Here is a 26,876-nt window from a genome sequence, read left to right as displayed (position 1 = left end):
ATGTTGTCAGTGCACAGGGCGTTCTCCCTGATCCCGAAAAGACTACCGCAGTGTCAAATTTTCCACGCCCCACCGACAAAAAGGCACTTCGACGATTTCTAGGTCTTTGTTCATACTACCGACGCTTCGTCCAAGATTTTTTTAAGATAGCTGAACCACTGACAGCACTAACCAGAGAAGACATACCCTTCCTGTGGGGAGACGATCAAGAACAAGCCTTCCAGGAGCTTAGAAGCCGCCTACACAGACCCCCAATACTCGCCCATTTCGATGAAGACGCCGCAACCGACGTACATACTGATGCCAGCAACGTTGGCCTCGGCGCGATACTCATTCAGTGGCAAGGCGGAATAGAACGGGTTATCGCCTACGCGAGCCGAACACTCTCACGATCAGAGACGAACTATTCGACAACAGAGAAGGAGTGCCTTGCGGTAATCTGGGCCATCAGCAAGTTTCGACCATATTTGTATGGACGACCCTTCCGTATTGTCAGCGACCATCATTCCTTGTGCTGGCTGGCAAGCCTTAAAGACCCGTCTGGACGCTTAGCTCGTTGGAGCCTCCGTCTTCAAGAGTATGACGTCACTGTTGTGTATAAGTCGGGACATAAACACCAAGATGCGGACTGTTTGTCACGCGCGCCATTGGACTCCACTGCAGTGGAAAACGCCGACGATTTTCCCTTTATTGGGGCCATTACCCAATCACATATGGCTGACCTTCAACGCAAGGACCCGGAGCTGGCGCCGCTCATCGATTATCTGGAAGGACACGGTGGTAGAGTACCGCTTGTTTTTCGTCGTGGCTTGCAGTCATACGCTTTACGAAGTGGAGTTCTCTACAAGCGCAATTTTGAAAGATCCAAAGAGACATTTCTACTCGTAGTGCCTACGCACCTACGGCCTGACATCTTAAGCGCTTGTCACGACGAACCGTCCTCCGGCCACTTGGGAGTTAGTCGTACGCTTGCAAGAATTCGGGAGAAATACTATTGGCCGAAATTATTACCTTCAGTGCGATCTTACGTAAAAACCTGCCGTGATTGTCAACGCCGAAAGACTCCACCCGTGAAACCAGCTGGATTTCTTCAGCCGATCGCTCCACCGAAAACTCCTTTCCAACAAGTGGGGATGGATCTTCTTGGTCCTTTCCCGAAGTCAAGTAATGGAAAGCGTTGGATTGTTGTCGCGACGGACTACTTGACCCGATATGCTGAGACCGCGTCGCTCACAAATGGAACTGCCGCCGAAGTCGCAGAGTTTTTTGTCCACGACATTGTGTTGCGTCACGGCGCTCCGGCTGTTATCATTACCGATCGCGGGGCAGCTTTTACGGCCCGCCTGACTAAGGCTGTACTGAACCTTACACACACTAGCCATAGACGGGCCACGGCATACCACCCACAAACTAATGGCTTGGTGAAAAGGCTAAACAGAACTCTGGCTGACATGCTGTCTATGTACGTGGATATAGAGCATAAGACCTGGGATAAAATCCTCCCATATGCCACGTTCGCATATAATACGGCACTTCAGGAGACGACGCGGCTCACACCCTTCGAGCTTGTCTTCGGCCGTCGAGTGACCACTCCACTGGATACAATGCTGCCCGTATACACCGACGACGAAGATGAGCTTGACCTGGACATCGCTAGTTTTACCCAGCGTGCGGAAGAAGCACGGCAGCTGGCAAGGCAGCGCATATACCTACAACAGCAACTAGACGCTGACCGTTACAACAAGGGACGGCGCTTCGCTGCCTACGAGCCTGGAGACTATGTCTGGATTTGGACGCCCGTTCGTCATCGTGGGCTGTCTGAAAAATTGCTGCGCCGGTACTTCGGCCCATATCGTGTCCTCCGCCGCCTCAGCGACGTTACTTACGAAGTTGAATCCGCGACCCAAGATCCCTCAAGCCGCAGACGACGCAAGTTCACTGATGTTGTACACGTCGTCCGGATGAAACCCTACCACGATCGCCCCGCTGACTATTCTTGAGACTGATGGTGCCCCGTTTTGTGTTGTGGTATCCCACACCAACCTAGCATAACATCTGTAAGCTCATCGCATCAAGCAGCATTTGCAGCATCGAGGCGATGCTGCCAAGAAGGGGGGCAATGACACATGCCATTCATAGGCGACGAAGATTTGAACCGGCGATTCGGAGAAGACGAAGAAGCGAAACTGTGCTCCGCTTTCGTGCTGCCCTGACTGGCTGTTGGTGTCCTTCGGTGTCAGAGTGCCAGAACGCCTTCTGTGTAACGTTACGTTACAATATGATAATCAAATTATGCCGGGAAGCGCTTGCCACTGGGAGATAAGTTGAACTGCCAGTATACTTAACTGCAGAACGTTCGGTGTGCTGTTCGAGGAAGTGCGGAAAGCACACAACTGATGGTATGAAGGAAAGGACCAACTAGTGCGAAATATCGCCGACCAAGCATTGCGCAATAAAACAAAGGCAGCACACGCACGCGCAAGAGAGGACGAGCACTGACTCTCAAGTCCATGTGGACTCCTGACAGAAAAAAAAGGCGTACAAGGACATGAACAGATAGAATAAATTTTAATATCCAACGGATAAGGCGATCTGCACATCCCCCGACACGCAGTTCAGGGGGCGGGCGCCGCCACCTCAGACACAGGCAGGGAGGACTTGGGTCCAAGCAGCCTCTTCAGCCTGTTGGACGAGCAGGAACTGGAGCTCAGGGTCCGAGCTGCGCATATTATGTGGTCGAGGGTCCCTTTCGCTTCATAAAGATTACATTTATCGCTCCTGGCCTCGGGGAACATGTGGTTCGTCATAACTGGGTGCGGGTACGTATGTTTGCAGTCGCCTCCACGCTACTGCTTGTCTAGTTGATTAATTTCGGGTCTGGGGGGGGGGGGGGGGGGATACCAGTCTACGATACAATCTATAATGCTGCGTGATCTCCCTATATTTTAGCATGCGCTCTCCACTCCCTCGGCCATCGAAGGGCCATGTAGCGGCTCGGCGGTAGAGATCTCGAGCCAGCCCATGGGCCGCCTCGTTGCCGGGGACGGCTTCGTGCGCCGGAGTCTAAATTATCTGAATTTTCCTATCCAACTTTCTCTGGCCTAGGATTCTGGCCGCTAAGGGCGAGATACTTCCCTTGCTAAAATTTTGTATGGCAGTTTTGCTGTCACTGATAACAAACTTCGCTTCCGTTCCGACGCGAGCATGGAGGAAGGAAACATGCCATTCCCAATGCATTGGAAAACGTGTGGCGGAAGTGACGTCAAAATTTAGGGTTAGCCAAGTCGGGCCATTAGCAACGGCGACGCTGTTGCTATGAGAACTCGGGCCACTAGCAACAGCGTTGCTAAGGGCCCCAGGTACGTGAGCGTCGCGGAGAAAGAAAATGCGGAGGGTAAAGGAGGAGGAGAGACGTTGCAGCATCCGGTCGCGGCGCGTCCGCGCCGGCTTCAAAAAAATGACGTCAGGGCGTCTCCTAAGTTCTTTCCTTCCTCCATGGACGCGAGTTAACGCGATCGCAATTTTCTTGGATATACTTATATGCTCCGCCCGCGCAAAGTGGCAGCTGTTACGGGATTGCCCCGTACGACCGCTGCTACCGTAGGTGCGACAAAGTTGCACGCATACAGCGTGCATGAGCGTTGAAAATTAAAATAAATTAAAAGCCCATAGAACAGCAGTCATCTTTGGTCAATGCAAAAAAAAAAAGAAAAGATCGTCTCGATTTAAGGGGCGCCTTGAGAAAAGACAAGGGTGTGAGCACACCCTCTTAGAAGGAATGTAGGAAAATCGCGGTGTTACTTTCAATGTAGGACGGAGTTGAAATTGAGGTATTGACCATTTAAAAGCTTAATAGCAGGCTTCTTCGCAAGGCATTTTCCAACCGAAAACTGTGCTTACAAATAGCCCTCTCGTGGTAGGGAGATGCCCATCTCATTGAAATGAATCTTATTTTGACAAAAAGTTTGGAAAGTTACCTGTCTATAGGGTCAGTTAGAAACAACGTAATTACACTTTACTCAATTCAAAAAAAAAAAATCCTACATAAGAAAATACAATAAACTGCATATTTTTCGTTTACATTCCTACGGCTACGCTTAGGAAGGCGCCAATCACAACTGAATTATTGACCTGCCTTACAACTTTGGCAAAAGTCAGTCGTATATTTATCTGCTGTTTTTAAAAGTATGACAATCGTTTTTAACATTTCAAATGTGTTACTTTCTAACCTCTGCGCAGACCAGTAATTTATTCTGTTATTTGCAACCGCTTGTGTATTTATTCAGTCCTGGAATGACACCATTGCCGCCGCCATTGCAAGTAAAGGCGTGGTACTTCTCAAGCTAGCGTTCCTGCTGGTCTTTTTCACCACGCTTCAAGCATCGTGTACAGGGCTGAATAAAGGGTTTTGAATTTGAATGCACCAAGCACAAATCCAGTAAAGGTCCCATTCCGCCAACCTGACCTTCCATGGTCAAACTGAGACTTAGCCCGCCTAGCGGCAAGTCTATGTGCATAGCCACATGGCTAACTGGCTATTTTACTAATTATGCGCCTTAATTAAATGCACTTAATCGTGATAAAGTTGAACTTTACCTTACATCATTAAGACATATATCGTTGTACAACTAATGTTGAGCATAAGTGCACTGAACTATACTCGCTCCTATAGTTGCTGTTAATTGGTTAATTCTGATAAAAAATTACTTTATAGCATCAAGTCATATATTATTAGATAGCTTACATAGAGTACAAGTCTACTACACTTATTGCATACCTTAAATAATTACCAGTAGTTAACTGATATTAAATATTAAACTTACGCTACAATGTTTTCATATATCGTTGAAAATGTTTCGACGAGTAGAATCCGAAAATATATATAGATACGACTCGATCTTGGGTGTAACCAAGATTAAACTGCTAAGATTTTCTTTTTTTTTTTTTTTTGAGCGAGAAATTCCAATTTGACCTTTTGGCTCAGCTCCTTCTATGGCACCGCGACCTTAAAGGGCTATAGACACCAAATTTTGGTGGCATTTTTCTTCTTAATGATGCGTAAGTCATTCTTGTATATCGTTCCGCACGCAGTTTTCGCTTACGACCGCTAAATAATTTATAACTGAATTTTCTTTTCTCACCAGTCTCGTTTTCTATATCCACTTTCACTCCCATCTTCCTTCCTTCCCTTACGGCGCGGTTCAGGTGTCCACAGAGCAAGTGTGACAGATACTGCGCTTCCTTCCTATGAACCAATTGTTGTTGTTGTTGTTGTTGTTGTTATTATTATTATTATTATTATTATTATTATTATTATTATTATTATTATTATTATTATTATTATTATTATTATTATTATTATTATATCCGAGCGATGGCTGTGACGTCAGAATCATGCATTGATGCGCGGCATGAAAAAAAAAAAGCGATATAATCTTTCATTCTTCCCGCAATGATTCCTGTTCTTGAGGCAGGCTGGCTTTGTCAATAGTGAATGCAAATGACACAGCAGTGATTATATCGCTGTAATTTGATCCCCAGCGTAGCTTACTTATTTTGTGACGTCACTGTGACGTCACAGTCATCGCTCGGCTGTTGACACCGAAACCGAAACATGTGAAAAAAGAAATTCGGCTATAAATTATTCGGCAGTCGTAGGCGAATATGACATGGCGATCCGTGTACAGTATTTCCTAGGCATCATTACAAATGATAACACACGAAGACAAAAATTAGGTGTCTATAGTCATTTAAGGCAGCTGCCTTATTGGGAACTGGACTGTGGGAGACACCTGCAGCCTGCAGCACCTGCTCGCAAGGCAAGCACTTGAAACGATAATATATATATATATATATATATATATATATATATATATATATATAATATACATATGTGTGTGTGTGTGTGTGTGTGTGTGTGTGTGTGTGTGTGTGTGTGTGTGTGTGTGTGTGTGTGCGTGCGTGCGTGCGTGCGTGCGTGTGTGTGTGTGTGTGTGGTGTGTGTGTGTGTGTGTGTGTGTGTGTGTGTGTGTGTGTGTGTGTGTGTGTGTGTGTGTGTGTGTGTGTGTGTGTGTGTGTGTGTGTGTGTGTGTGTGTGTGTGTGTGTGTGTGTGTGTGTGTGTGTGTGTGTGTGTGTGTGTGTGTGTGTGTGTGTGTGTGTGTGTGTGTGTGTGTGTGTGTGTGTGTGTGTGTGTGTGTGTGTGTGTGTGTGTGTGTGTGTGTGTGTGTGTGTGTGTGTGTGTGTGTGTGTGTGTGTGTGTGTGTGTGTGTGTGTGTGTGTGTGTGTGTGTGTGTGTGTGTGTGTGTGTGTAGATCTTTCAGGGCCCCTGGAACTAAGCCGCTGTTGGACTATGGGCAGAGCACGGTACGGGGCAGAGCGTACGGCGGCTTCCATGACCAATGGCAGCAGTCTTTGGCATTTTTATCAAAAGGTATGCGTGAGAGGGCTCCGGCGAACGACACCAGCCTGAGTGCGTTGTTGTCAGCCTCCAGGCGACGAGCTTCGTCAGCTAATTGGCTCCTTTCGGTGAGCAGCCAGACCACGCGGCTGCTGGCGTGGCGTTCCGTTTCGACCAGCTCACACTGTTCCTGCTCCAGCTGGGTCACCTAGTGGCAGCAATGAATAATGATGTAGAAGAGTGGCTGAGTCATATTATAGGCACCGCCTCTCTTCCTCAGGGAACTACGAAACTACCGTGCACCGCGCCATCTTCTTTCCCACACCTCACCAGACGTGCTAGAACTTACGCACCCCCTGCCCCGACTCTCACAATAACACGAGCTGCCCATTGGAGCAAGCTACAAATGCGCACAGCCCCCATACCCCATCCTTCTCCACCCCACTTTACTGATCAGTTTCCTTCTTCTTGTAAGCTCTGTGGCGAACCTGGTGACTTTCTACACACATTACCCGAGGAAACTTTGATGAGGCCCCTTTGTTTTATCGATGGTCCATATCAGCAGGCCACGTACTAGGCAACTTTTATGCAGTGCTAACACCAGTCGGAACCATCCCTTTTGAACCAGCGATCAGACACTCGAACACATATATTGAAGTTTTCTATCAATTGATCATATGTCTCCTCTAGGGGTGTAAAACCGGTGAAGACACTAAACACCACTGAGTGTACAAGACCACGGCGTAACCCCTTACTAGGACTAGCAGTGGGCCTCTCTCAATAAAAAAGACGGCAGAACCGAACTTATGACTCCCCTTTTCTACTTCATCAAAGAATTGAGCATCACCTAGGAAGGCCGACTACATTAGGCCAGTCGGTGTATGTTCTCGAATGAAAAACCCAATAATACTACCGCCGCCGACACATATCTTCAGAAGTGAACACAAGCTCGGCGTTCTCAAACGCCGACTTCAACCCCTTGAACCGTGACACTAAGCTTTTTTCATACAACTCGATCATCAGGAAACGCGTTAATATTATCTGTCGTCTCCATCCCGTTAATTAGTTGGGCTAACTATACCTCGAAGCGGTCCAAGGTACAGCAGCAGATTCGTTTTGTCATTTCCGCGATTTCAAAGCATCTCCAGCTAGACTCAGAGACACCATTGCCATGAGCAAAAATTTGCCCGATGTGCTACCTTATTTCAACATTCTACATTGAAGGGCCAAACTTAGATCGAAGGAGAATGTTGTGGCAACGAGATCTACAGAACAATGGAATGTCACTATTAGAACCAACTATGAAAATCAGGCGCTACACTTTCTCATGCCAAACATTTTAAACAAATAAAACCTAAGCAACATATCTTCGCACGGAATTGAACGGCGGTGCAAAACGGAAACGGACAGACAAGAAGGGGACACCACATGCGCACCATTTTCGCACCTTGCGTCCAAAAAAGTCTAAAATGCATTTTGTTCAGGCGAACATGTAAAAGTTCGCCTGGACTGCAAGCGCAACAATGGGAGCCTACCTCGAACCGAACCTCCTGCAACAGCTTTCGTAGCTCGAATCCCTTGGTGGCAGCGTCAGAGTCCTGCTGCTTGAAGTCTTCGACCCTCTTCTTCAGTTTTTCGACAGTCTGGCGAAGCTCCTCATTCTCCTTTGCCAGCATTCCGCACTTGACATCCATCTGCGAGGACTGGTGTTCCAGCGCCCGCACCTCATCCCTAGTTTTCAAAATGCTTTGCTCCATTAGAGCTGCTTCCCGCTTCAGCTCACGAAAGGTCGCAGACTCCTGGCGAGTGGCGTCTCGACGGAGTTGCTGCAGTTTTATATTGATGGCCTCCAGACGCGTCTCCAGCCGATACCTCTTGGATTCCATACTGGCAATTTCCTCTTCCATTTGAGCGTCTCTTTGCTGACGAAGTGAGAGTTCTTCCAAAGCCATCGTGATCGTATTTACCGCTGAGTCATAGTCGAAGCTGTCGATGTCATTCGACATTATTCTAGGTCAGACGTCGAGCAAGTAGCACAATCCGGTTTCTTCAACAGCTGCGGTATAAGTGCCGTAACTAAAAGGCAAATAATGGGGCTTTTTAACACATTTAAAGACGTTGCACTTTGGGAGTAGATTCAGAGGCGCCCACACCAGCAAGTCAGCAGACAATCGTGGAAGCAGAACGAATTCGACTTAACGCACGATGTTTGAAAAGGATGTGGAAGTTAACGCGCCAAGTGTATTTATAACTGCTATAGCACATTTGAATGGGCCGATATTAAAAATTACTCTACTTGCGCAGTGGCTGACTCACGAGCCAAGTGCGCTCTGTCAACAAAAACCGGAACTGTTCTCTCGTCTGCTAGTTTGTGATGTACTCAATAAAATTTTGTTCTCAATTCACCATTTTATATAATTACTTAATTTAAATTGTATTTAGAAAAAGTGAAAGAAAATTAAGTTCTAACTTCTTTAAGTATTTTAGTTTAGTGTATGAAAGACTGAAGCGCCAATGTTTCTTTTTCGCCACCGCTGTCATGGCTGCGATGGTTGGTCCGTGACCCGGGTCCGCGTGCGTAGTTCGTTTTAACACTCTGCTGGGTCGCTTTTTTTCGTCCGGAGATATTTGTTCAGGGCCTTAAAATGGTGAGTGTGAGTTTTGGTGATTCATGCGAGTTCTTACTCACTCTGACGTGGCTTGACCGAACTTCGTGTTCGTCTTTGCGTTCCCAAACATCTGCAGCCCGGTGGAAAACGGAAGAAATTCATCGACAAGAAGAACGCGGTCACTTTCCAGCTGGTCCATCGAAGCCAGAAGGACCCTCTGCAGGCCGACGAAACAGCACCCAAACATGTCCTCCTCGAAAAGCGAACGGGCCGACCGTTTCAGGGAGACGACAGGCCAGGCCACGTGAGTAGACTAGTACTACTGCGAACACGATCTTGTCATCTGCGTACCTACGCGTTATTCAAATCCCACCGCTGTCCCTTTCGTATTTGAAACGATGTAATCTGCACGGGCATTAAGCAGAAGCTGAAGGATGGTGCCTTTAGGTTAGCTTCCGTGTGAAAAAGAAAATTTACTAACCGATCTGAAACTTCTCACCTAAACTGGCCTTCCCTCAGCAGTGGGTCCCCGGTAGAGCACTACACGGGCCCGCTGGCTCGAAAGAGGCCGGGCACGGCCCGTTCTCGCGGTCCAGGCCAGGGCTTGAGCTGTACTGCCGGACATTGGCTGGGTCTGAAATTACGGTGCTATAGTTGCGTGTCGGGGTCGGGCTTATGCCCGTACATGGAGGGAGGAATTTGATTCGTTATTGTATAGTGAAGTACACTTGTTGCTTTACAGCATCAACACCAAGAAGTTGCTATACTGATTATTTGCTTTTACCCCGCCGTGGTACTGCAATGGTTTCGCTTGACTACTGAGCGGGATACCCGGGTTTTATCGTGGCCGTTTTTCGATTGAGGCGGATGATGATGAAAACTTTAGTACCCCGAAAGAGGGAACCAACCAGAAAGTAGGTTGCAAAGCTTTAGAGGAGGTGGCAGGGATCTCTTGGGACGCTGCGGCCTCAAAGTGCAGCGCCCTTATGCTATGCGGGGTCAGTGCACGTTTAAGAATCCCGGGCGGTTGAAATGACCGAGCCTTCCACTTTGGTGTTGCTCATAACCGTCGTTGCCTTGGGACGAACACAAACCCTTTTGCTTTTCGTTTCTATTGAAAGGCAACCAGATCAGCCATGAATTCAAACTGGGAAATAGTGTTGGTTAAAAAACTAGGAGGTCACATAAACTCGGCCTTTAAGGGTTCGCAAAAGTTGCGTGTATTGGGGATTGGATAGCTCGGCCTTGGCCCGAGGCAAAGAGCTTCCAAGCGGTTCGAGTTCAGCCCATGGCAGGGTGGTACAGGCTTTTATCGAGCTGGCCCGAGCCTATGCACAGCTCTGATATAATTCCATTTGCTGTGAGTACACTTTAATATTGTCACGGGGCAGCAAGCCAGTGCCAAGAGAACATAGTGGATGGCAATTAGGTGATCGATGGGATCAGGCCTATCCGTGGCAACTCTCAGACATTGCGGGCCGTATTATATGACTGATAGGAAATGCAGTGTAGCACATAACACATGTATGGAGCCTTTTTCATTTGTTTCTTGGAACTTTTCCTTGATGTTATCTGTGTTCATCTTCACATTGTTCAAAAGGCTGTTTGGGCAAACATGCCTCATTGTTACTTCCTTCGAGCTCCATTGGGGGAAAAAAAAAAAGGAACAAATTTCTTCACACATTTGCAATTTCAGCTTCTGCTAGTTATTTATTTGTGTAGTAGTAGTGTACATGCTCACAGTGAGCAATTTGCTGTGTGCTTGAGTAGTACATTTGGAAGTTCTCAAGTTGTAGTTTTTTTAAATATAATGAGTACGTTGGAAAGCAGCTTGCATTTTTCTCCATGGACATTGATACATTAGTAGAGGTTCCCTGGGCTGTTCAACGCGATAGCGTTAAAGGCTGCATTTTCCAAAAAATTCTGCCGTCAGCATTGTTAGCGTTTTTAACGTTGAGTAAGTTGAGAATCATAAGCATACTTCTGGCAGGATTTGTGACGTCATGAGACTGCGGGACATGGCCGAGTTTGGTAGCTCCTTTCAGATGGGAATGGAACCCACTGGATCCTTGCATCCTGAGTAACACGCACTATTGCTAGGCCATACAGGCACGTTTGCGCAGCATAAATTAAGGAATTAGCGGTTAAGCGAGTGGCAAAGTGCATGTACAGGGGTAGTTAAAAGTTTCCAGGCCTCAGGGTCTGCTTCTGAGCAGCATAGTTAGGCAGCTACGACGCCCCCAAATCTGAAAATATCTGTGGAGGCTAGAAGAAGCGTGCCGACCATCAGCGAAACCTGTGGCCTGGGAACTTTTGACTACCCCTGTACACAAATAAAGAGCTGCAGACCATTAATGCTGTTGTGTCAACCCTTAAGGGTGGAGCTTAGTGTCCCTCCAATTTGTTTTCTTTTGATGCATTAGTGGTGCAGGGGAAGAATTTCTCATAGTGTCACTTGAGTCGCTGTTTGTACACTTGATGCATTCAGGTTAATCAGCTGAGCAGATGCAACATTCACTGGCCTTATGTTGCAATTTTGAATTTTCCAGGTGCCAGCGTCTGATGAGAAGAGGAAGGAAGAACAGCGGAAATATGGCATTTACTTTGACGATGACTACAACTACCTCCAGCACCTCAAAGATGTCAACGTTGTTGCAGACTGGGAGCCAGTTGTCCATAGAGTCCGCATTCCTGCAGCCCCCTCCAGTGGTGATGCCAAGGTCAGTTGAGTTTCAGCATCAAAACAGCATTTGCATGGAATGATTTTACACGCTCAGGGAAAACAAAGATAGCGAAAGGAAATGATTGTATCTTCGACATGCAAAGTGCAGAATCCTTTCGTTATGTCAAGTGTTCCTCATTCCCAGCCTTCTGGAACAATTTGTGATGTGTAATCAACATTCCTGATCTTCCTCTTGTACTTTCCATTGGCCCGGTTGTCAGTCTTACGCAGTGCATATGCTGCAAACATGTTTTGAATCGGTGTTACATAGAAACCAGCCTTTGAAAACATTACCATGAAACGACAATCCTAATAGCTTTTATGTTTTAGGAAAGTCTTCAGTAACTAACTTCCAGAGTTTTGATCCTGTATGCTTGTAATCGTGCAGAGGTTGCTCTGATTCTCTTTTGCTTTTTTGTGAGTTGTAGTTTAGTGGAGTTTGTCTAATGTAACCTGTTCCCAGGCAAACAAAGAAATCAGGCTACCCTCCTCAGTTTTCCAATCCACGGTTGAAGAAAAGGAGGGCTTGCTGAACAAAGCAGCCCCGCAAGTGGGTGAGGCACTTCTAGCTTAACTGGCTCTTTCGATGCTTTATTGGAGTGCTGAGCTTTTGGAAATTTGAAGATTGCTTTGTTTGTCTGCAGGACCACGTCCGGATTGGGATCCGGATGTTGTGGCTGCTTTAGATGATGACTTCGACTTTGAAGATGAAGAAAATGTTCTCGAAGACGATTTCATTCAGCTCGCTGATGGTGTTGTGGATCCTGCTGATGTTGAGTAAGTCACCAGGAAAGAACCGGGTGCTGATTGTTTCTTGGCTTGTACGGCTACAGAGAACCAAGCCAATGCTTTTAGCTGGCAGCTTCATTTCACCTATTGCTTCTTTCTGTGATACTGCAGTGATGGGGCGGAGACGGACAGTTGTGATGACGAAGACGAAGATTTCGAATCTGCTGAAGGAAGTGAGGAGAGATTCTCCTTTGCTGAAGAAGAAACGCGGTCAAGGTTTACGAGCTACTCAATGTCGTCTTCAGTGATCCGAAGATCTGAAGGGCTCAAGACCCTCGATGAGCGTTTTGAAGAGGTAGTTTCAATGACTATTCAGTGCACTGACTATTTTTCATAAAAGAGAATGCTGCGGAGTGAACGTTAGAATACAGTGCCATCTTTTTTTGCACTTGTAACAACAGCATTCCTACAATATATTAGTTAGTGAATGTCAGCAGTTGCTACTGCATAGAAAAAGAACAAAAAAACAGGCTGACAGATGAAATTGTTTGATGTCGTTCTTGGGCGCACGTGTTTGCTCACTGTGTATTTATAACAATTCATTGCTGATGCCTTTTGTTTTTCTCATCTTGTCCAGATGTTTAAACAGTATGATGACTTGGAAGTTGGAGCACTGGATGGCGAGGAGATAGAAGGCTTTGTTCAACCCGATAGTGAGATCATGAAGACACTAGTAGAGGAGTTTCAGCACATGAAGCAACTTCCGTGAGTAATCCTTATCAGCTCATCTTTTAATTTTCCGCTCAATGCTACTGCATTTCAAGAATTACGGGAAAAAAAATCTCTTGTTGGCTATTTGTACTTAGAAGTGATAGTGATTCTGTGGAATGCGCAAGCTACTTGACAGTTTCAATGTAATGGAAGGAACAAGACCTTTCACATCAGTTCTTAGGTTTGATTTAGCTTACAGGGTTTAACGTTCCATAGCGAGTGCCCTAACCACTGCTGCTCCATGGTGGGCTCAGTTGTAAGCTTAGGAGATGTTATGCATAGGTTGGAATTCTAGCTACGGCCTTGGTATTTGTTGTTTACAGATAGCTGCAGACAAGGCAAGCGTATAAACATTACAGTAAAACCCCGTTAATTCGGATTTCGCGGGACCGGAGAAAATGTCCGAATTAACCGAATGTCGAATTATCGAGAGGGGCAAAAAAAAACGCAACAAACTGTCCCACACCAACATACCTTTATTTTTTGAAAAAATCCGTTATAGATGTCTGCTTTGTGCGAGAAACTTGCATCGCAACTACTATCTTACGCACCTCTGCCAAATGGTGCAGTGCACGTACGCTGTCTGCAGAGCCTGCACAAATGTCCTCCAGAACGCTCAGGGCGTCAACAGCTTCCGTCACGGTGTGATGCGGCAGTTCATCGCATGCATCGTCATCGTCTTCGGAACTGGGCTGTTCGCTTCCTAAGGCTTCTGCGATGATTTCACCGTCGGTGAGGTGGCCAGCAACGACAACGTCACTGTCGATAGCGACATAATCACTCAGCCGAACATTCGATGGCAGAACGCTTTCGTAGTCTTCATCATCTTCATTGGCATCGAGGCCGTCCACACCGATGGAGTCGTTGCTATCACCGAAACCACTATGTCGGAAGCAGTTGGCGATCACTGCAGGTGGTGTGCCTCTCCACACATGCACCAGTATGTGTAGTGCACTTAGAAGTGTGACGTCATACTTGCGTCCAGCTTCCGTGCATAAGAGCATACGTTGAAGCACCTGCTTCCTGTACCGGCTCTTCAGGTATTGAATAATTCCCTGATCCATCGGTTGGAGGGAAGCAGTGGTGTTGGGTGGCAGGAAAAGTAATTCAATGTTTTCGAGCCCGGACATATTGCTGTGTGCACTGCAGTTGTCAACGACAAGCAGCACCTTGCGTTTTTGGACTGAAAAGCCGCGGTCAAGTTGTCGTAGCCATGCTTGAAATATCTCCGACGTCATCCAAGCCTTTTTGTTCGCTCGGTATTCTACCGGCAGCTGCTTTATATTCTTGAAGCACCGCGGCTTTTGAGATTTCCCAATAACCAGCAGTGGCAGCCGCTCCGTGCCGGTCATATTCGCAGCAAGCAAAACTGTCACTCTGTCCTTACTCCGCTTGCCGCCGACACACGGGTCCCCTTTAAAAGTGATTGTCTTATCAGGCAGAGCCTTGTAAAAAAGTGCCGTTTCGTCTGCATTAAATACATTGCAGGGCTCATAGGCAGCAAGGCGCCTCGGAAGCTGAGCCCTCCAATCGTTCTCGACGCTTTCATCCACAGCGCCTTTTTCGCCGCAGACACTACGGAAGACTAGATTATGCCTTTTCTTAAATCGGTCAAACCATCCTTCTGATGCACTGAAGGCTTCAATGTCCATCATTAGTGCGTACCTTTCTGCTTGTGCACAGATGAGGGGTCCACTCAAGGGCAGCTGTGCATTTCGCGTGTCAGAAATCCACCGAAGTAGTGCCTCTTCTAGCTTTGGGTGCGCTGCTGTCCGGAGTCTTTTTCGCTTGTCGCTGAACTTCTGTCCGTCGTAGGCTTCGAAAATCTGAGCTTCATTTTTTATGTATGAGCTCAGCGTGGACCTCTTCACGTTAAACTTTGCCATGATGACTTGTCGAGGCATTCCTTCCTTTACGGCTTTCAATATCTCGACTTTTTCTCCCAAGTCCTTCGCTTTGCAGTACTTCGCCCGCTTTGCTGGGGCCGCGGTAGCCATCGCGGGGGCCTAAGAACGCAGCGCTATCGGGCTTGTTCCACGGGAAAAAATGAGAACAGGGGACTGCTGTCCACACTTCAGCACCAGCTTGACGCACACACCTCGCGAAAAAAAAAAGCGCACACCTTGCGTACGACACGCTCGCAACAGCTGAGACAAAGCGCGCTCTACGATGCACACGCAAAGAAAACAAAGGGAAAATGGCGAAGTACGGCCAGCAGCAGAAAACAAAAAAGTATCCCATCGTGCCTTTTCCCATTTGATGTTTATAGCAATGAGTATGGTGCTGTTACATTTCGGTTGAACACCAGCGCCACCCGTGCTATAGTGGCCAGGCTTATCCCTCATTCACTATCATCATCATCGTCAGCCGCCCTCATGGCCGCCTTTTACACACATTCAAGCTCCGCTGCCTGTCCGAATTAACCGAAGGGCGGCCAAATTTGTCCCAATTAACGAGAGTTTTGCGCCATAGAAAAGTAAATGCGGTTGACGGGACCGGATGAGCTGTCCGAATTATCCGATTTTCCGAATTAACGAGGGTCGAATTAACGAGGTTTTACTGTACCCCTTTTTGTGATAGTGCCTATTGCACTGCATTTTTCACTTGGCTGAATATTGTTATTGTTTTAACGCAGCTGTGGTCACTAAGTGTATTTGGGGGAAAAAAATGATTGAGCATTAAAATCGAAAACAAAGTCAGTAAATATTTGGGTGAATTTCTGATCGAACAAAAGAGTTTATTGAGATGTACGTTTTGCCTAGTGCTTCTGGTGTAAAGCCACATTCTTGTCAGGAGGCTTAAAATTGAAAATTGAAAACCTGTTTTGGTTAAGAGAGTGCTGACAGCTTTTTGCATTGCATATGTCTAATCGGGCACAATGCAGTTTGACCAAGTAGTGCTAATTGTTTTTGCTTGCTTTCACAACTGGATAATTTGGTGAAGTGACAACTAGAATTCATGACTGTTGCCCTTGTTTTCCAGAACACTGAAGGAAGTGACGCTGGACAAAGGGAAAGCCAAAAGCACTGCTACCATGGCTGCCATTGAGGAGGAGGGCGATGAATTGGTGGACATGCAGGTGGACACTGAAGCACCCCAGGAACGCTGGGACTGCGAGTCTATACTCAGTGAGTTGCCTGTGCTATCTTTTGTGCTCTTAAGTGCAGTAGTTAATGCATTGGGTTTGCCCATGCTTCACTTTATTTTTTTCATTCTTTAGGTACATACTCCAACCTATACAATCATCCAAAGCTCATCTCCGAGCCAAAGAAGGTGAGTGGCACCATTTGTATGCTTTTATAACGACAGAGGTGCTGCTTTTGTGATCTAGAAAGGTTAAAGAAGAAAAGTGCATGTGTCACTGCCTGCAGCTGCTTTTTGTGTGAGCAGTGATGCATAGAGACAGTTTCTTTGACATGGATCCATGATGCCAGGCTACACTGCCATTGACTTCAACCTGCTGGTCACCTAGGAGACCTTTTCAGTTCAGACATCCCAGATTTGAAAAGATTTGGGGGAAATTTCTTTTAATGCAATCTTCTTGGAAATAAGTATGTCTGTTGTAGGACAAATGCTGACACAGCCGGACAATTGATTTCTACCAAGAACACAAGTTTGATGCAATTGTCCTTGGTGTCCCTTTGAATTCAGACTGCTTGGCACGTGTTGGTAAAACCTAACCCTCTATCGGGCACGGAATGTTATTAAATTTATCAGTTTGATCAGTGGAGCAATATTAAACATCATTGTTAGTGCTAGTCATTTATATTAATTTTTGATTATTAAGTCTGTTATTTTAGACTTTATTGTGCGCATACATCCGGTAACTTCACACTCAGGATTATTGAGATTGAATGGCATTTCTTTCAAGCCATTTCGGCCACTGGTTTTGTTGTGGGAAGTGACATACATTTCTGTCTCTGACTTCATGATGAGCCCTCAAATGGGGTGTGTGTTGTGTTGCAGACATTTTGACACACACATACGCACGCACGCATGCACGCACATACACACAAAAAAGAAAACAAAAAACAATAATCTAAATTCTTTTTAGAAGTGGAATTTGTCCTTCGAACTGTTATGAGGCTTTTGAATGATGGATAAGGCTGAAAAATTAAACTTCTTTTGTGTGCTAAAATGGCTGCTTGAAACTGGGCACAGCAGTTGTAAAAGCACGGAGATGACCAAGGATGCCTATAAGCAAAACATTACATCACACTGAATGGTTTGTTGATAATTAATAATTAATCGATTTTGAGCCAGCAAAAGTATAGCACACAGATGTACCATTGCCAGCACTGAAAGGACATGGTACACACATAACTGCTGTCTTGCAGATGGTTAACAAGAGAACAAAAATAAAAACAGGAAAATAAATGCTGAATAAAGGTTTCTTTTGGTGCACCACTACATCTGTATTATCTTTCGTTCGCTGTTTAGATTCACTGACAAATTGTGCGCTGAATCTGTTGTGAAATTTACAGTGTGGTTGTTTATCTGCAAACTGTTCTCCGCATTTCACCTGACCATCTGGCCTTTCAATTCGTTTGGGTGATGGGGCCTTCAAGAATGTTATGAAGAATAGCACATTCTTAATTGCTTTGTGGAAGCATGGAAGAGCAATTACAGCAGACACGTGGGCTTGTTGGCAGTCCAGTGTGTTTGGGATTGATAACCCTAACCAGCCTCATATCAAAGCCGCAGCAGTAGGTGCTTTGGAACTTGTTGCCTCTTCCTATCGCGACACATCTGAACCTCTTACTCCTGTACCCCAAAAATAACTTTCTTAAAATTGAGATAAGTTGACTTTGCCGTTTAACAGCATTGTGGCATGAAAAAGAGCTGCTAATGCATTGATAGGCAATTTTCATATATTGGCTTTCGACTGTATACTATGGGTTCAATCTTTCTCTTGGATGCTTTTGAAATGGGTTTCTGATAACACCTTTTGAAGACTAAAAATACCATGTGCCATGGCACAAGTTGCCCTTCCATCTCAAAATTCATCACCATCATTAGGTCTGGTGACAGGACGCATTTGATTGTGAATCTCATTAGGAGATTGGCAGGAGCATTCATAACAATTAGTATTTCTGTGAAAGGTAACTGAGTTGCATTTTAGTGACCCTGATTTACTAGCTATTCTAGCATGCTGCTGGAATAGCATTTGGTAGACGCACAGTGGCGTTAGGCACTTATTGCTTGGCCCTTTCTCAAAATTGCCCCCAAACTTTCTCTGTTTCAGTAGTGTCTTAGTGTTAGGGAAAGTTACCCATAACATGCAAGTTTGTGAGGAAATACTTTGGTACAATGCTCTGTGCTGCCAGTGAGCTTAGGCTAGAAAGCGCTAGATCTAGGTGTAAGTAAGAGCCATGAAGAATTTTGTTTGCAACATAAAATTGGTCATTGAGTGATATGTTCTCACATTTAGTTGGTCGAGCATTACAACATTAGTTTGTAGTCCTGGGGTGAGTCGGCGTACGAAAGCCATTTTTCTCGCTGCTTTCCTGCAGGAAAAAATTAAGTTGTCACCCAGAACGGGGCTTCCTGTCAAGGAAAAGGGCGGCCTGAGCCGCCAAGGACTTAAGCAGCTGGATCGTGAGTTTGAAGGAGACTCCGAGGAAGAGACACGGTCACGCACATCCGTGGCATCCAGCATCCGGCCAAAGGATGAGACGCCAGAGCAGCGGAGAGAGCGGAAGGCTGCAGTGCGTGCCATGCGTCGTGAGCGTCGGGCTGAAAAGAAGGCCAACACAGAGGCATTCAAGACCGAGAAACTGCGGCAAGAGAAAGTGATGGCCAACCTGCACCAGAACCTGACGTCCATGCGGCTTTATTAAGCCCTGAATTATAAATTAAAACGAATTCTGTACAGAAAAATGTCATAAGAAAGGGTGTGACCTGCACAATAAAACATTTTTACATCTCTAAAGTTGTTGCTATATTAGCTTAATGGACTTATATTGTGTGTAGCGATCGTAAAGTTGCACATTGGCTTATAGGAAAGGAGAGGTACAGTATTTGTTACAGTTTTTGGAAGACACCTAAACCACGCTGTAAGAGGAGTGTAAGGTGGGGGTGGAAAAGGTGCTGTACTGTGATGGAGAGAAAGAGAGAAAAGACTTCAGTCACGGTCGTAGAACTCCGCTCGAATATAGTAAAAACTCTGATATAGTAAAGTGAAACTGAAGTCCCAGTACATCTTCCATAGTCAACTGTACATTTTTGCCCCTTTATACCAAATACATTTTCGGTAAAAATCTGTTACAGTAAACAGCGGCTGGCCGCGGCCATGACTCCCGCGATATGACATCGCCGCCCACGGACTACCTAGAATCGTGAAGAAAAGTTTTTGTATTTGAAAACAGAAAAATAACATCGAGTGTCCTTCCTTTTAAGTGGCGTTACCACCAGGCTTACCAGCATTCAGGGGAAGGCTACTTTACGGAGGCCTTGGACCTGTGAGGGGAACATGCAGCGTGTAGGAAAGAAAAAAAAGAAAAGTAAAGCTCTCTACAAACATGGAAAGGAGGCTGCGCAGTCCGTTCAGAAAGTAACGGAGAGTAAAAGTGCAGCATGAAATAGGGAAGGGGAAGAAATTGGCGAACATTTACAGTACTGTGCAGCATGAAGCATGTGGCAGCGGAGGCAAGAACTGGAGATGTAGCGTGTGCGGTCTTGCAGCACTTGACTGCCATGCGCATTTATCATTTATTGCCTTTTAAAAGACAGAAACGGCAGAAAGTAACACTTCATGCAAGGCTTTGGTTTTCACATGAAATCAAACTTGGCTGTATGCGTAGCCAGTGTCCTCATGCTTAAGAAGTACTCCCACAAGATTAAAAAAATTTTATAACTGAAAGGAATTGCACGAAGAGATGATAAGAGAGAGATGGAAGGTATTTCAGAGTGTTTTTTTTTCATTGACCGACAAGACGTGTTTGGTAAGTGCCTATTTAACTACCAGACAGCAACTTCAGGAACATGTCACCAACATGAAGAAAGACTAACCAGCCGAGAAGACGCACACAGGAAAAACCGACACAGAAAGAGAGAGGCTGGTTTCTTTCTCCAGCCTTTTTCTATCCAGCCTCTTTCTTTCTGTGTTGGTTTTTCCTGTGTGCGTCTTCTCGGCTGGTTAGTCTTTCTTCATGCAATGCACCAACTAGCCCAGCATTGTGTTTTACTGGATGTCACCAACAACTGATATAGTAAAGATTTTTGCTGGTCCCAGTGACTCTACTATAAAGGGGTTCTACTGTACAAATAACTTAGGAATGCTGTTCTGCTAAGCGAACTGGGGATCTTTAATGCGTGCTGACACTGCACAGCACACAAATGTCTTTGCACTTCGCCTCTATTGGCGCCGCTGCAGTATAATTTGTGTATAGTGACTGCTGTTGACTCATTTTGCTGTAAATTTATTAGAATAGGTTATTAATTATCAGAAAGCACAAGATGGTCTGTTGAAGTGCTTGAGCATGACTGATGCTTGTCTGTGTTTAACTCTGCAGACCCCTGGAATTGAAAATACTGGATTACAGCACTGACTGTCCAAGATCTTAGCTAATGGTCTCCTCATTGCAAAAATGTTAGAAAAACTAGAAAATTTACTAAAATCTGATTGCAGCATAATCAAATTTAGCTAACTTAATTATTTTGAGACCTTGAGAGGCAATGGAAATGCAGATAAATATGCAGTTGCCTGCGCTAATGCAGAATGACCGCAAGAACTTGAGCTTTCCTTGTTGTTGGCTTGCATGAACTCTTTGTAAGCATGACTCACCTCTGGCATTTGACACTTTCAAATTGTTTAAATAAATACACTAGAAATTGTTGCTCCTACTAGCATGCTAACAGTTAATTTAAATTCTATTTGCTTCATAAATGCATTTGTGCATGCTGTATCACATGGTGCCTTACAGGGTTAAATATTCTCCAAAGCTGCTTCTTCACTACATCATTTGCTTTTAGAAAGCAGTAATGCACCACAGACCTCTTGCACTGAAACACTTCTGCATGCATCAGTGAAATTAAAGCCAGGAATTTCTTTCCTGTGTAGTGTAGCTGACATGGTTGATCAACTTTGAAAATAACTCTTGAGAAACATCGCATTATTATTAGTTTTTGCAAGAACTTTCATTGCAGGCATAGTAGTCGATAAAAACAAGCTGAGAGGCGAGAATTTTATTTTCAATGACCACAAAAAAAGCAAAGGACACTCCAACATATATGACCTTCGCTTTTGTCATAGTGTTAAACAACTTCAAATTCGATGCTGTCATCATGCTACATCGGCAGTACCGGAAAAACAACAAATGGAAGAAAGAATGTTCCAATGATGCATCGCCACGTTAGCGACCTTGGTGACAATCTTGTTCATAAAGAACTTCTTGAATTTCGGTGCTGGGCATCGTCAACACAGGCGTTGTTTGCGTAGCAGCATCGGCTGTGTCGGCGCAACTCGTAACTAGCTTCAGTGCTTCGAGGTCGCGCTGACAGGAAGCCAGGTCGCTATTGAGCTTGTCCATTAGGCTTTGGTACCAACGGTTGCTCGTTGAGTCGCCATCATCTTCGACTTTTACGCCAGCGCCACCGCAAGCCGGCATCGACGCCTTTTCCAGTTGCTCTCGCAGCCGAGCGTTTTCGGAGGCCAACCGCAATTTCTGCTTGACCTGTTCACGCCTCTCTCGCTCTAGCGACACACGCTGTCGGACAATGCTGAGCACCGAACTCTTCAGGGCGTCACTTCGATCGACAATCTTCCGACATGCTTCGAGAACGGGAGGGCACGCCTCGGCTACGTGGGCCAACTGCTCGTTGCGCGCTCTGACTAGCTCCTCCATTTGTCGCGCCTGGTCTTGCAGGCCTTTCACATTACCCTCGAGCATCAGCTTTTCGGTCTCCAGGCTCCGAGCACGGCCAAGAAAGGCAGACAGCTCGCTCTCGGCGCGAGCTCGGCATTGTTCGAGCGAAGCCTTTTCGGCGGTCGTCGGTCGCCGGCGATGTTCGGCGTCACGGAGAAGTTCGGCCCGACGCTCGTGTATCAGCTGTTCAGTGAAACGAAGTCGCCAGTTTTCGGTGTCAATGCTATCGCGCAGACGCGCGATATCCTGTCGGAGTCCTTCGATACGCGCGTGGGTTTGTGCTTCGTTTGAACGCCGCGCGCCCAGTTCGCCGAGAGCTCTCACGACAGCGATTTCTGCAGTGACTGGGTTAAAATCAGTGTCCGACTCGTGCACTGCTTGAAACATATTGCGCTCACTCTAGCCTTCGACAAGGACAAACCAGCAAGATAAATATTAGACCTAGATCGAAACTTGCGCTCAGCGTTACCTGTCGCTGCCTCTTCTAGGCACTGTTTCTGTCGTCTGCTAGCCGGCCAGCTCGGGTCAGCTCCGCGCAAAGGGAGGGAGCGGAGGGAGGTGGCCCGAACGGTGGTCGCGCTAACTAATGGCGCTGTAGTCGCGCTGTTCTACATCGTCTGCTGGCGCGATAGTTTCGTCTGCTGCAGTAACGACAGGCAATTAAAAAAAAAATAGAAAAAGAAAAAGAGAAAAAAAAAAGATGTTCGTTGTGACTGTGAAATCTGTGCACTTGACAACTTCAAGTGAGTATATCCGTTTTGCGCCCGGCCGACAAATCAAAGGCCGGCGTTGGAATAAGCTAGGAGCCTAGAAGCTTGGTGCAACCGGGTCCGGGTGAAAATAAGCAAATCGTTATAACCCGTGGATTGGCTTGGCTTTGTTTATTATTTTCGGATTGGGGTTTTTGCAGGAACGCCAAAGGCAGATCATGTGTCGTGTGTTTGTAAACGACGTTTGGAATGTGTAGTCGTGTGAGTCGCGATTTTTGCGCCTTGCACATTTCGTGCCTCAGTGCTCATCTTGCAGTTTCTTCATGGATTACGTTAGTAACGACAGAGGCGATAGACGCAGTAGAGGCTTCGTGCATCCACGGAAGCTGCGGACCCCGTCGGTCTCTCCGTTCATTCTGCAACAAATCATATTTGCGTGTTGCTTCATGAACAGGGCGTCTTGGATTTATTTTTGAAGCATGAATGGTGCACAGTGTGGCATACTAGAAACCAAGAGCGTATGTAAAAGGCCTGTGTTGGGGATCGTGATTTGGTTTGTGCTGCCATGGAAGAAGAATATTCTCAACGTGTAGGTGGTCTTGGCTTTCGTTTTGAAGGTTGCGGTGTTTATGTAATCACTGTATGTGATCGCTTGGCTGATTCTGGAAGGGTGTTTATGTGCTCTTTCTTTTGCAATGCCGGGCACTCCGGATAAAACGGGTCTTTTCGAAGCTGCGAGCAGTTTTCCCAAAACTGCCTTAGCGAAAGGACACTTCTATTTCGCGTTATTCACGAGGTGTGCGCGTTCGCGTAGTGTACAAGAGTGTGTAAAAAATATTTAGCATTCACCCGTTCCTACGTCCCCTGAATCGCACAGGGTATAGGCACTGAGATGGAGCCGAAATGGTGCCTTTCGCCCTCAATATATCCCAATATTAACTTCGAAAAAAATATCCAGCAGGTTCGGTACTCGATTTTCTTTTACCGGTTTTCCCAAGTTGCGTCGCCTGTCTGCACGCATTTTTCACGTTGCCCGCATTCTGCTGAAGGTGCCTGAATTGAACAAACCTCTATCCACTAGTTTGATCCAAGGCTTTCTGACCGACCGCTCGCGGTTTGTTACTGCTAATACCCAGTCCTCTTTTTCAAAGTTTTCTTTCAGCTATGTGTTCCACAAAGCACTGTCCCTTACTCTTAACGATCTCCCTTCTGTAACTTCTACCATCCACAGTTTAGTTGATGACTGTGTACTTCGCTGCTCTGTAACCAACTCGTCCGACGCTTCTGCCTTATATCTATATCTAATTCGCATACAATAGTGATGTGCTATGTGGCCTCCGTCCCTGAGAAGCTTTAGACTGTTGATTTCTTCTCACCACTGCCAAAACAACACATCCTACTTGCAAAATTAACACTAGTACTACTTTTTCAAAGAATTCGTTTTGAGTACCTTGGTGTTCACCTCACTAATGGCTTAACATTGTCTTGCCTTGTAAGCCATGTAACTAATTACTCTAATAGAACTGTTGGATACCTCTATCGTAACCTACCCATGGCTGGCACCTTCTTGTGTAAAATTACTAGATTACAAAATCCTTGTGTGATCACAACTTTAATATACCAATCATATATTTGATCCACACTACTGTAACTTTACTGAACCTTATGAACCTGTTCAAAACCATGACACCAGTTTCATTCCCTCGAATACTCCTTCAGCATCTCTGCCATGAAATCTCTGTTACAATCTCTGTTCTCGTCACTGTACTTCATGCCCCTGCCTTTATCACAAGCTTTTCATACACGACCTCATGGCAGTCGTCTCGGCTAACCTGTGTATAGAACACCTCGCACAGGTCATCGTAAAAGTGGCGTTTCACCGCATGCCCGCACAACTACATTTCATGAGTCATTCTTCGCAAGCACTGTTCACAACTGGAATCATCCCTCATCAGTGATCCTGTAAGCTTCAATACTGCCATCGAAGAACCTGTCTAATCATAGCCATGTATACCACTAGCCTGTCGCCATTTATCACTGTGCACAAGCCCATTTCTTCTGTAAAGTCTTGCATTAGGACCTCTAAGGTATCAATAAACACATAAATAAAAGCATGGTTGATAAAGATTCCTTACAATATGGGAACTGTGATTATGTTCGGCAGGACTATATATATATATGTAACTGGATCATGTTAAACGGTGTTAAGCTTGAGCTTGGCACAATTGTCTTTCCTGTGATATTGTACTTAGAAATTAGGATACTGAGTGATAACACTGACATGGTGGCTTGCCTTTTGAACTTAGAATGAACTTAGAATTTAGAATTTGATTGCAGTATTCCTTTCTTTGCATTCATCCTAAATGCAGGGGTGGAAGTGCTGCTTCATTCTGCTCCAGCCTGCTTTGCCTGCTCCAAAATTGCTCCAACTCGACTGCATCAATGTTCTGACATTAAATTTAGTGGAGCACGGTTTTGCCGCACAGTGGGCCATTACTGGTATTGACAGCAAGAACCGCAATCCGAGACAATTAAGTTAAGCGACTATGAGAAGCGCAGCTGGGCAATGGTCTGTTATGAGTTCTGTATACAGGGTATGTGGCTGGTGTAGTCAAAACGATGGCAGCACACCGGTAGCAGAGGTGTAATGCATCTCACCCGAGCCTAATACATACAAAACTTTAATATTACTTTTAATATGCAGCATAATGTTTGCTTATAAGCAAATTTGAGGAATTCGTTACGGAAAATGTTCTGTGCACTTGATATAGCACCTACTCCCGGCCTTTTGAATCGCCTGTGGTGAGGGAAATGATCAGCGAGTGAAGCAGGCGCACCAAACTACTACGAGGTAGCGAAGCACTGGAAGTGGTAGACGAATATGTTTACTTAGGACAGGTAGTAACCGCAGATCTAGATCATGAAAGGGTTTGGTTTGGTTTGTGGGGTTTAACGTCCCAAAGCAACTCAGGCTATGAGAGACGCTGTAGTGGAGGACTCCGGAAATTTCGACCACCTGGGGTTCTTTAACGTGCACTGACACCGTACAGCACACGGACGCCTTGCTTTTCGCCTCCATCGAAAAGCTACCGCCGAGGCCGGGTTTCGATCCCGCGTCCTTGGGAACAGTAGTCGAGCGTCGTAACCACTGCCCCACCCCGGCGGGGTCTAGATCATGAAAGGGAAATAACTAGAAGAATAAGATTGGGATGGAGTGGATTTGATAAGTATTCTCAGATTATGACTAGTATCTTACCGGTATTGCTCAAGAGGAAGGTATACAGCAGTTGCATCTTACACTTACTCACCTATGGAGCTGAAACATGGAGGCTATTGAAAAGGGTTCTATTTAAGTTGAGGACAACGCAGATGACTATGGAATGAAGAATGGTAGGTGTAACGTTAAAAAATAGGAAGCACATAGAGTGAGTTAGAGAAATAACGAGTTAATTACATTCTAGTGGAAATCAAGAAGATGAAATGGGCATGGGCAGGGCATGTAATGCGTAGAGAGGACAACCGATGTTCGCTTAGGGTAATAAACGATTCTAAGGGAAGCAAATCGTCGCAGGGGACAGCAGAAAGTTAGGTGAGCGGATGAGGCTAAAAAGTTTGCAGGAGTAAAGTGGATGCAGCTAGCACAGGTAGAGGAGTATGGGAGAGGCCTTCACCCTGCAGTTGGTATAGTCTGGCCGATGATGATTACGAGCCATTGGAAACTTGTCCAGCTGCAACGAACTACACGATTTGTTTGTAACGATTCTGCTGTGAATACAAGCAGGTGCTTCACCATCTAGCCTGTCATGCCTACGACAGACAAAAGCACACTTGGAACTCTTATGGAGGTGATGCCACTTAGGTGCCAGTCACTAAATGTGTTTTCAAAAGTGTTGGAAAGTCATACAGGGCCTATCGCCAGTGTGTTGAAACTAAGATAGCTCAAGCAATAATTTGAGCAGCCACAGAGGGCCATAAAGTAATGAATTTGAAGGGGAAAAAGGCTATACTTAAAGTGCCACCTATCTTCCCTGAAGGTGTTACTGGCCAGTACCCAAAAATTTATCGGCACA

The 26,876-nt window shown here is 45.8% G+C and overlaps 3 protein-coding genes across 4 annotated transcripts; 1 reads left to right on the top strand and 2 right to left on the bottom strand.

The window, feature by feature from the left end:
- Positions 1–6,348: 6,348 nt before the first annotated feature.
- On the bottom strand, positions 6,349–8,709 carry LOC146179562 (protein Daple-like). The gene is made up of 2 exons (XM_084580211.1): positions 7,934–8,709; positions 6,349–6,606 (listed from the first exon to the last, which is right to left on the bottom strand). Exons 1-2 carry the CDS (start codon positions 8,402–8,404, stop codon positions 6,349–6,351), a joined length of 729 nt encoding a protein of 242 aa, XP_084436337.1. The 5' UTR covers positions 8,405–8,709.
- A 195-nt stretch (positions 8,710–8,904) lies between these two features.
- On the top strand, positions 8,905–19,161 carry LTV1 (LTV1 ribosome biogenesis factor). 2 transcript variants are annotated; one of them, XM_084579215.1, is made up of 10 exons: positions 8,905–9,046; positions 9,144–9,311; positions 11,557–11,727; positions 12,193–12,283; positions 12,374–12,506; positions 12,630–12,813; positions 13,096–13,223; positions 16,212–16,357; positions 16,450–16,502; positions 18,743–19,161. In XM_084579215.1, exons 1-10 carry the CDS (start codon positions 9,044–9,046, stop codon positions 19,067–19,069), a joined length of 1,404 nt encoding a protein of 467 aa, XP_084435341.1. In that variant the 5' UTR covers positions 8,905–9,043; the 3' UTR covers positions 19,070–19,161. The 2 variants fall into 2 exon arrangements, with proteins under 2 accessions (XP_084435341.1, XP_084435340.1); XM_084579214.1 differs by having other exon boundaries at positions 18,740–19,161.
- Positions 19,162–21,394: 2,233 nt separating this feature from the next.
- On the bottom strand, positions 21,395–22,629 carry LOC146179560 (uncharacterized). The gene has a single exon (XM_084579899.1). It carries the CDS (start codon positions 22,481–22,483, stop codon positions 21,584–21,586), a length of 900 nt encoding a protein of 299 aa, XP_084436025.1. The 5' UTR covers positions 22,484–22,629; the 3' UTR covers positions 21,395–21,583.
- Positions 22,630–26,876: the final 4,247 nt, after the last annotated feature.

This window comes from Amblyomma maculatum, chromosome 9, assembly GCF_055883805.1.
Source record: "Amblyomma maculatum isolate TAMU_Amacu chromosome 9, ASM5588380v1, whole genome shotgun sequence".
Classification (NCBI taxonomy): domain Eukaryota; kingdom Metazoa; phylum Arthropoda; class Arachnida; order Ixodida; family Ixodidae; genus Amblyomma; species Amblyomma maculatum.
The sequence above is the reverse complement of the archived record's forward strand: the minus strand, read 5'-3'. Positions and strand labels throughout refer to the sequence as shown.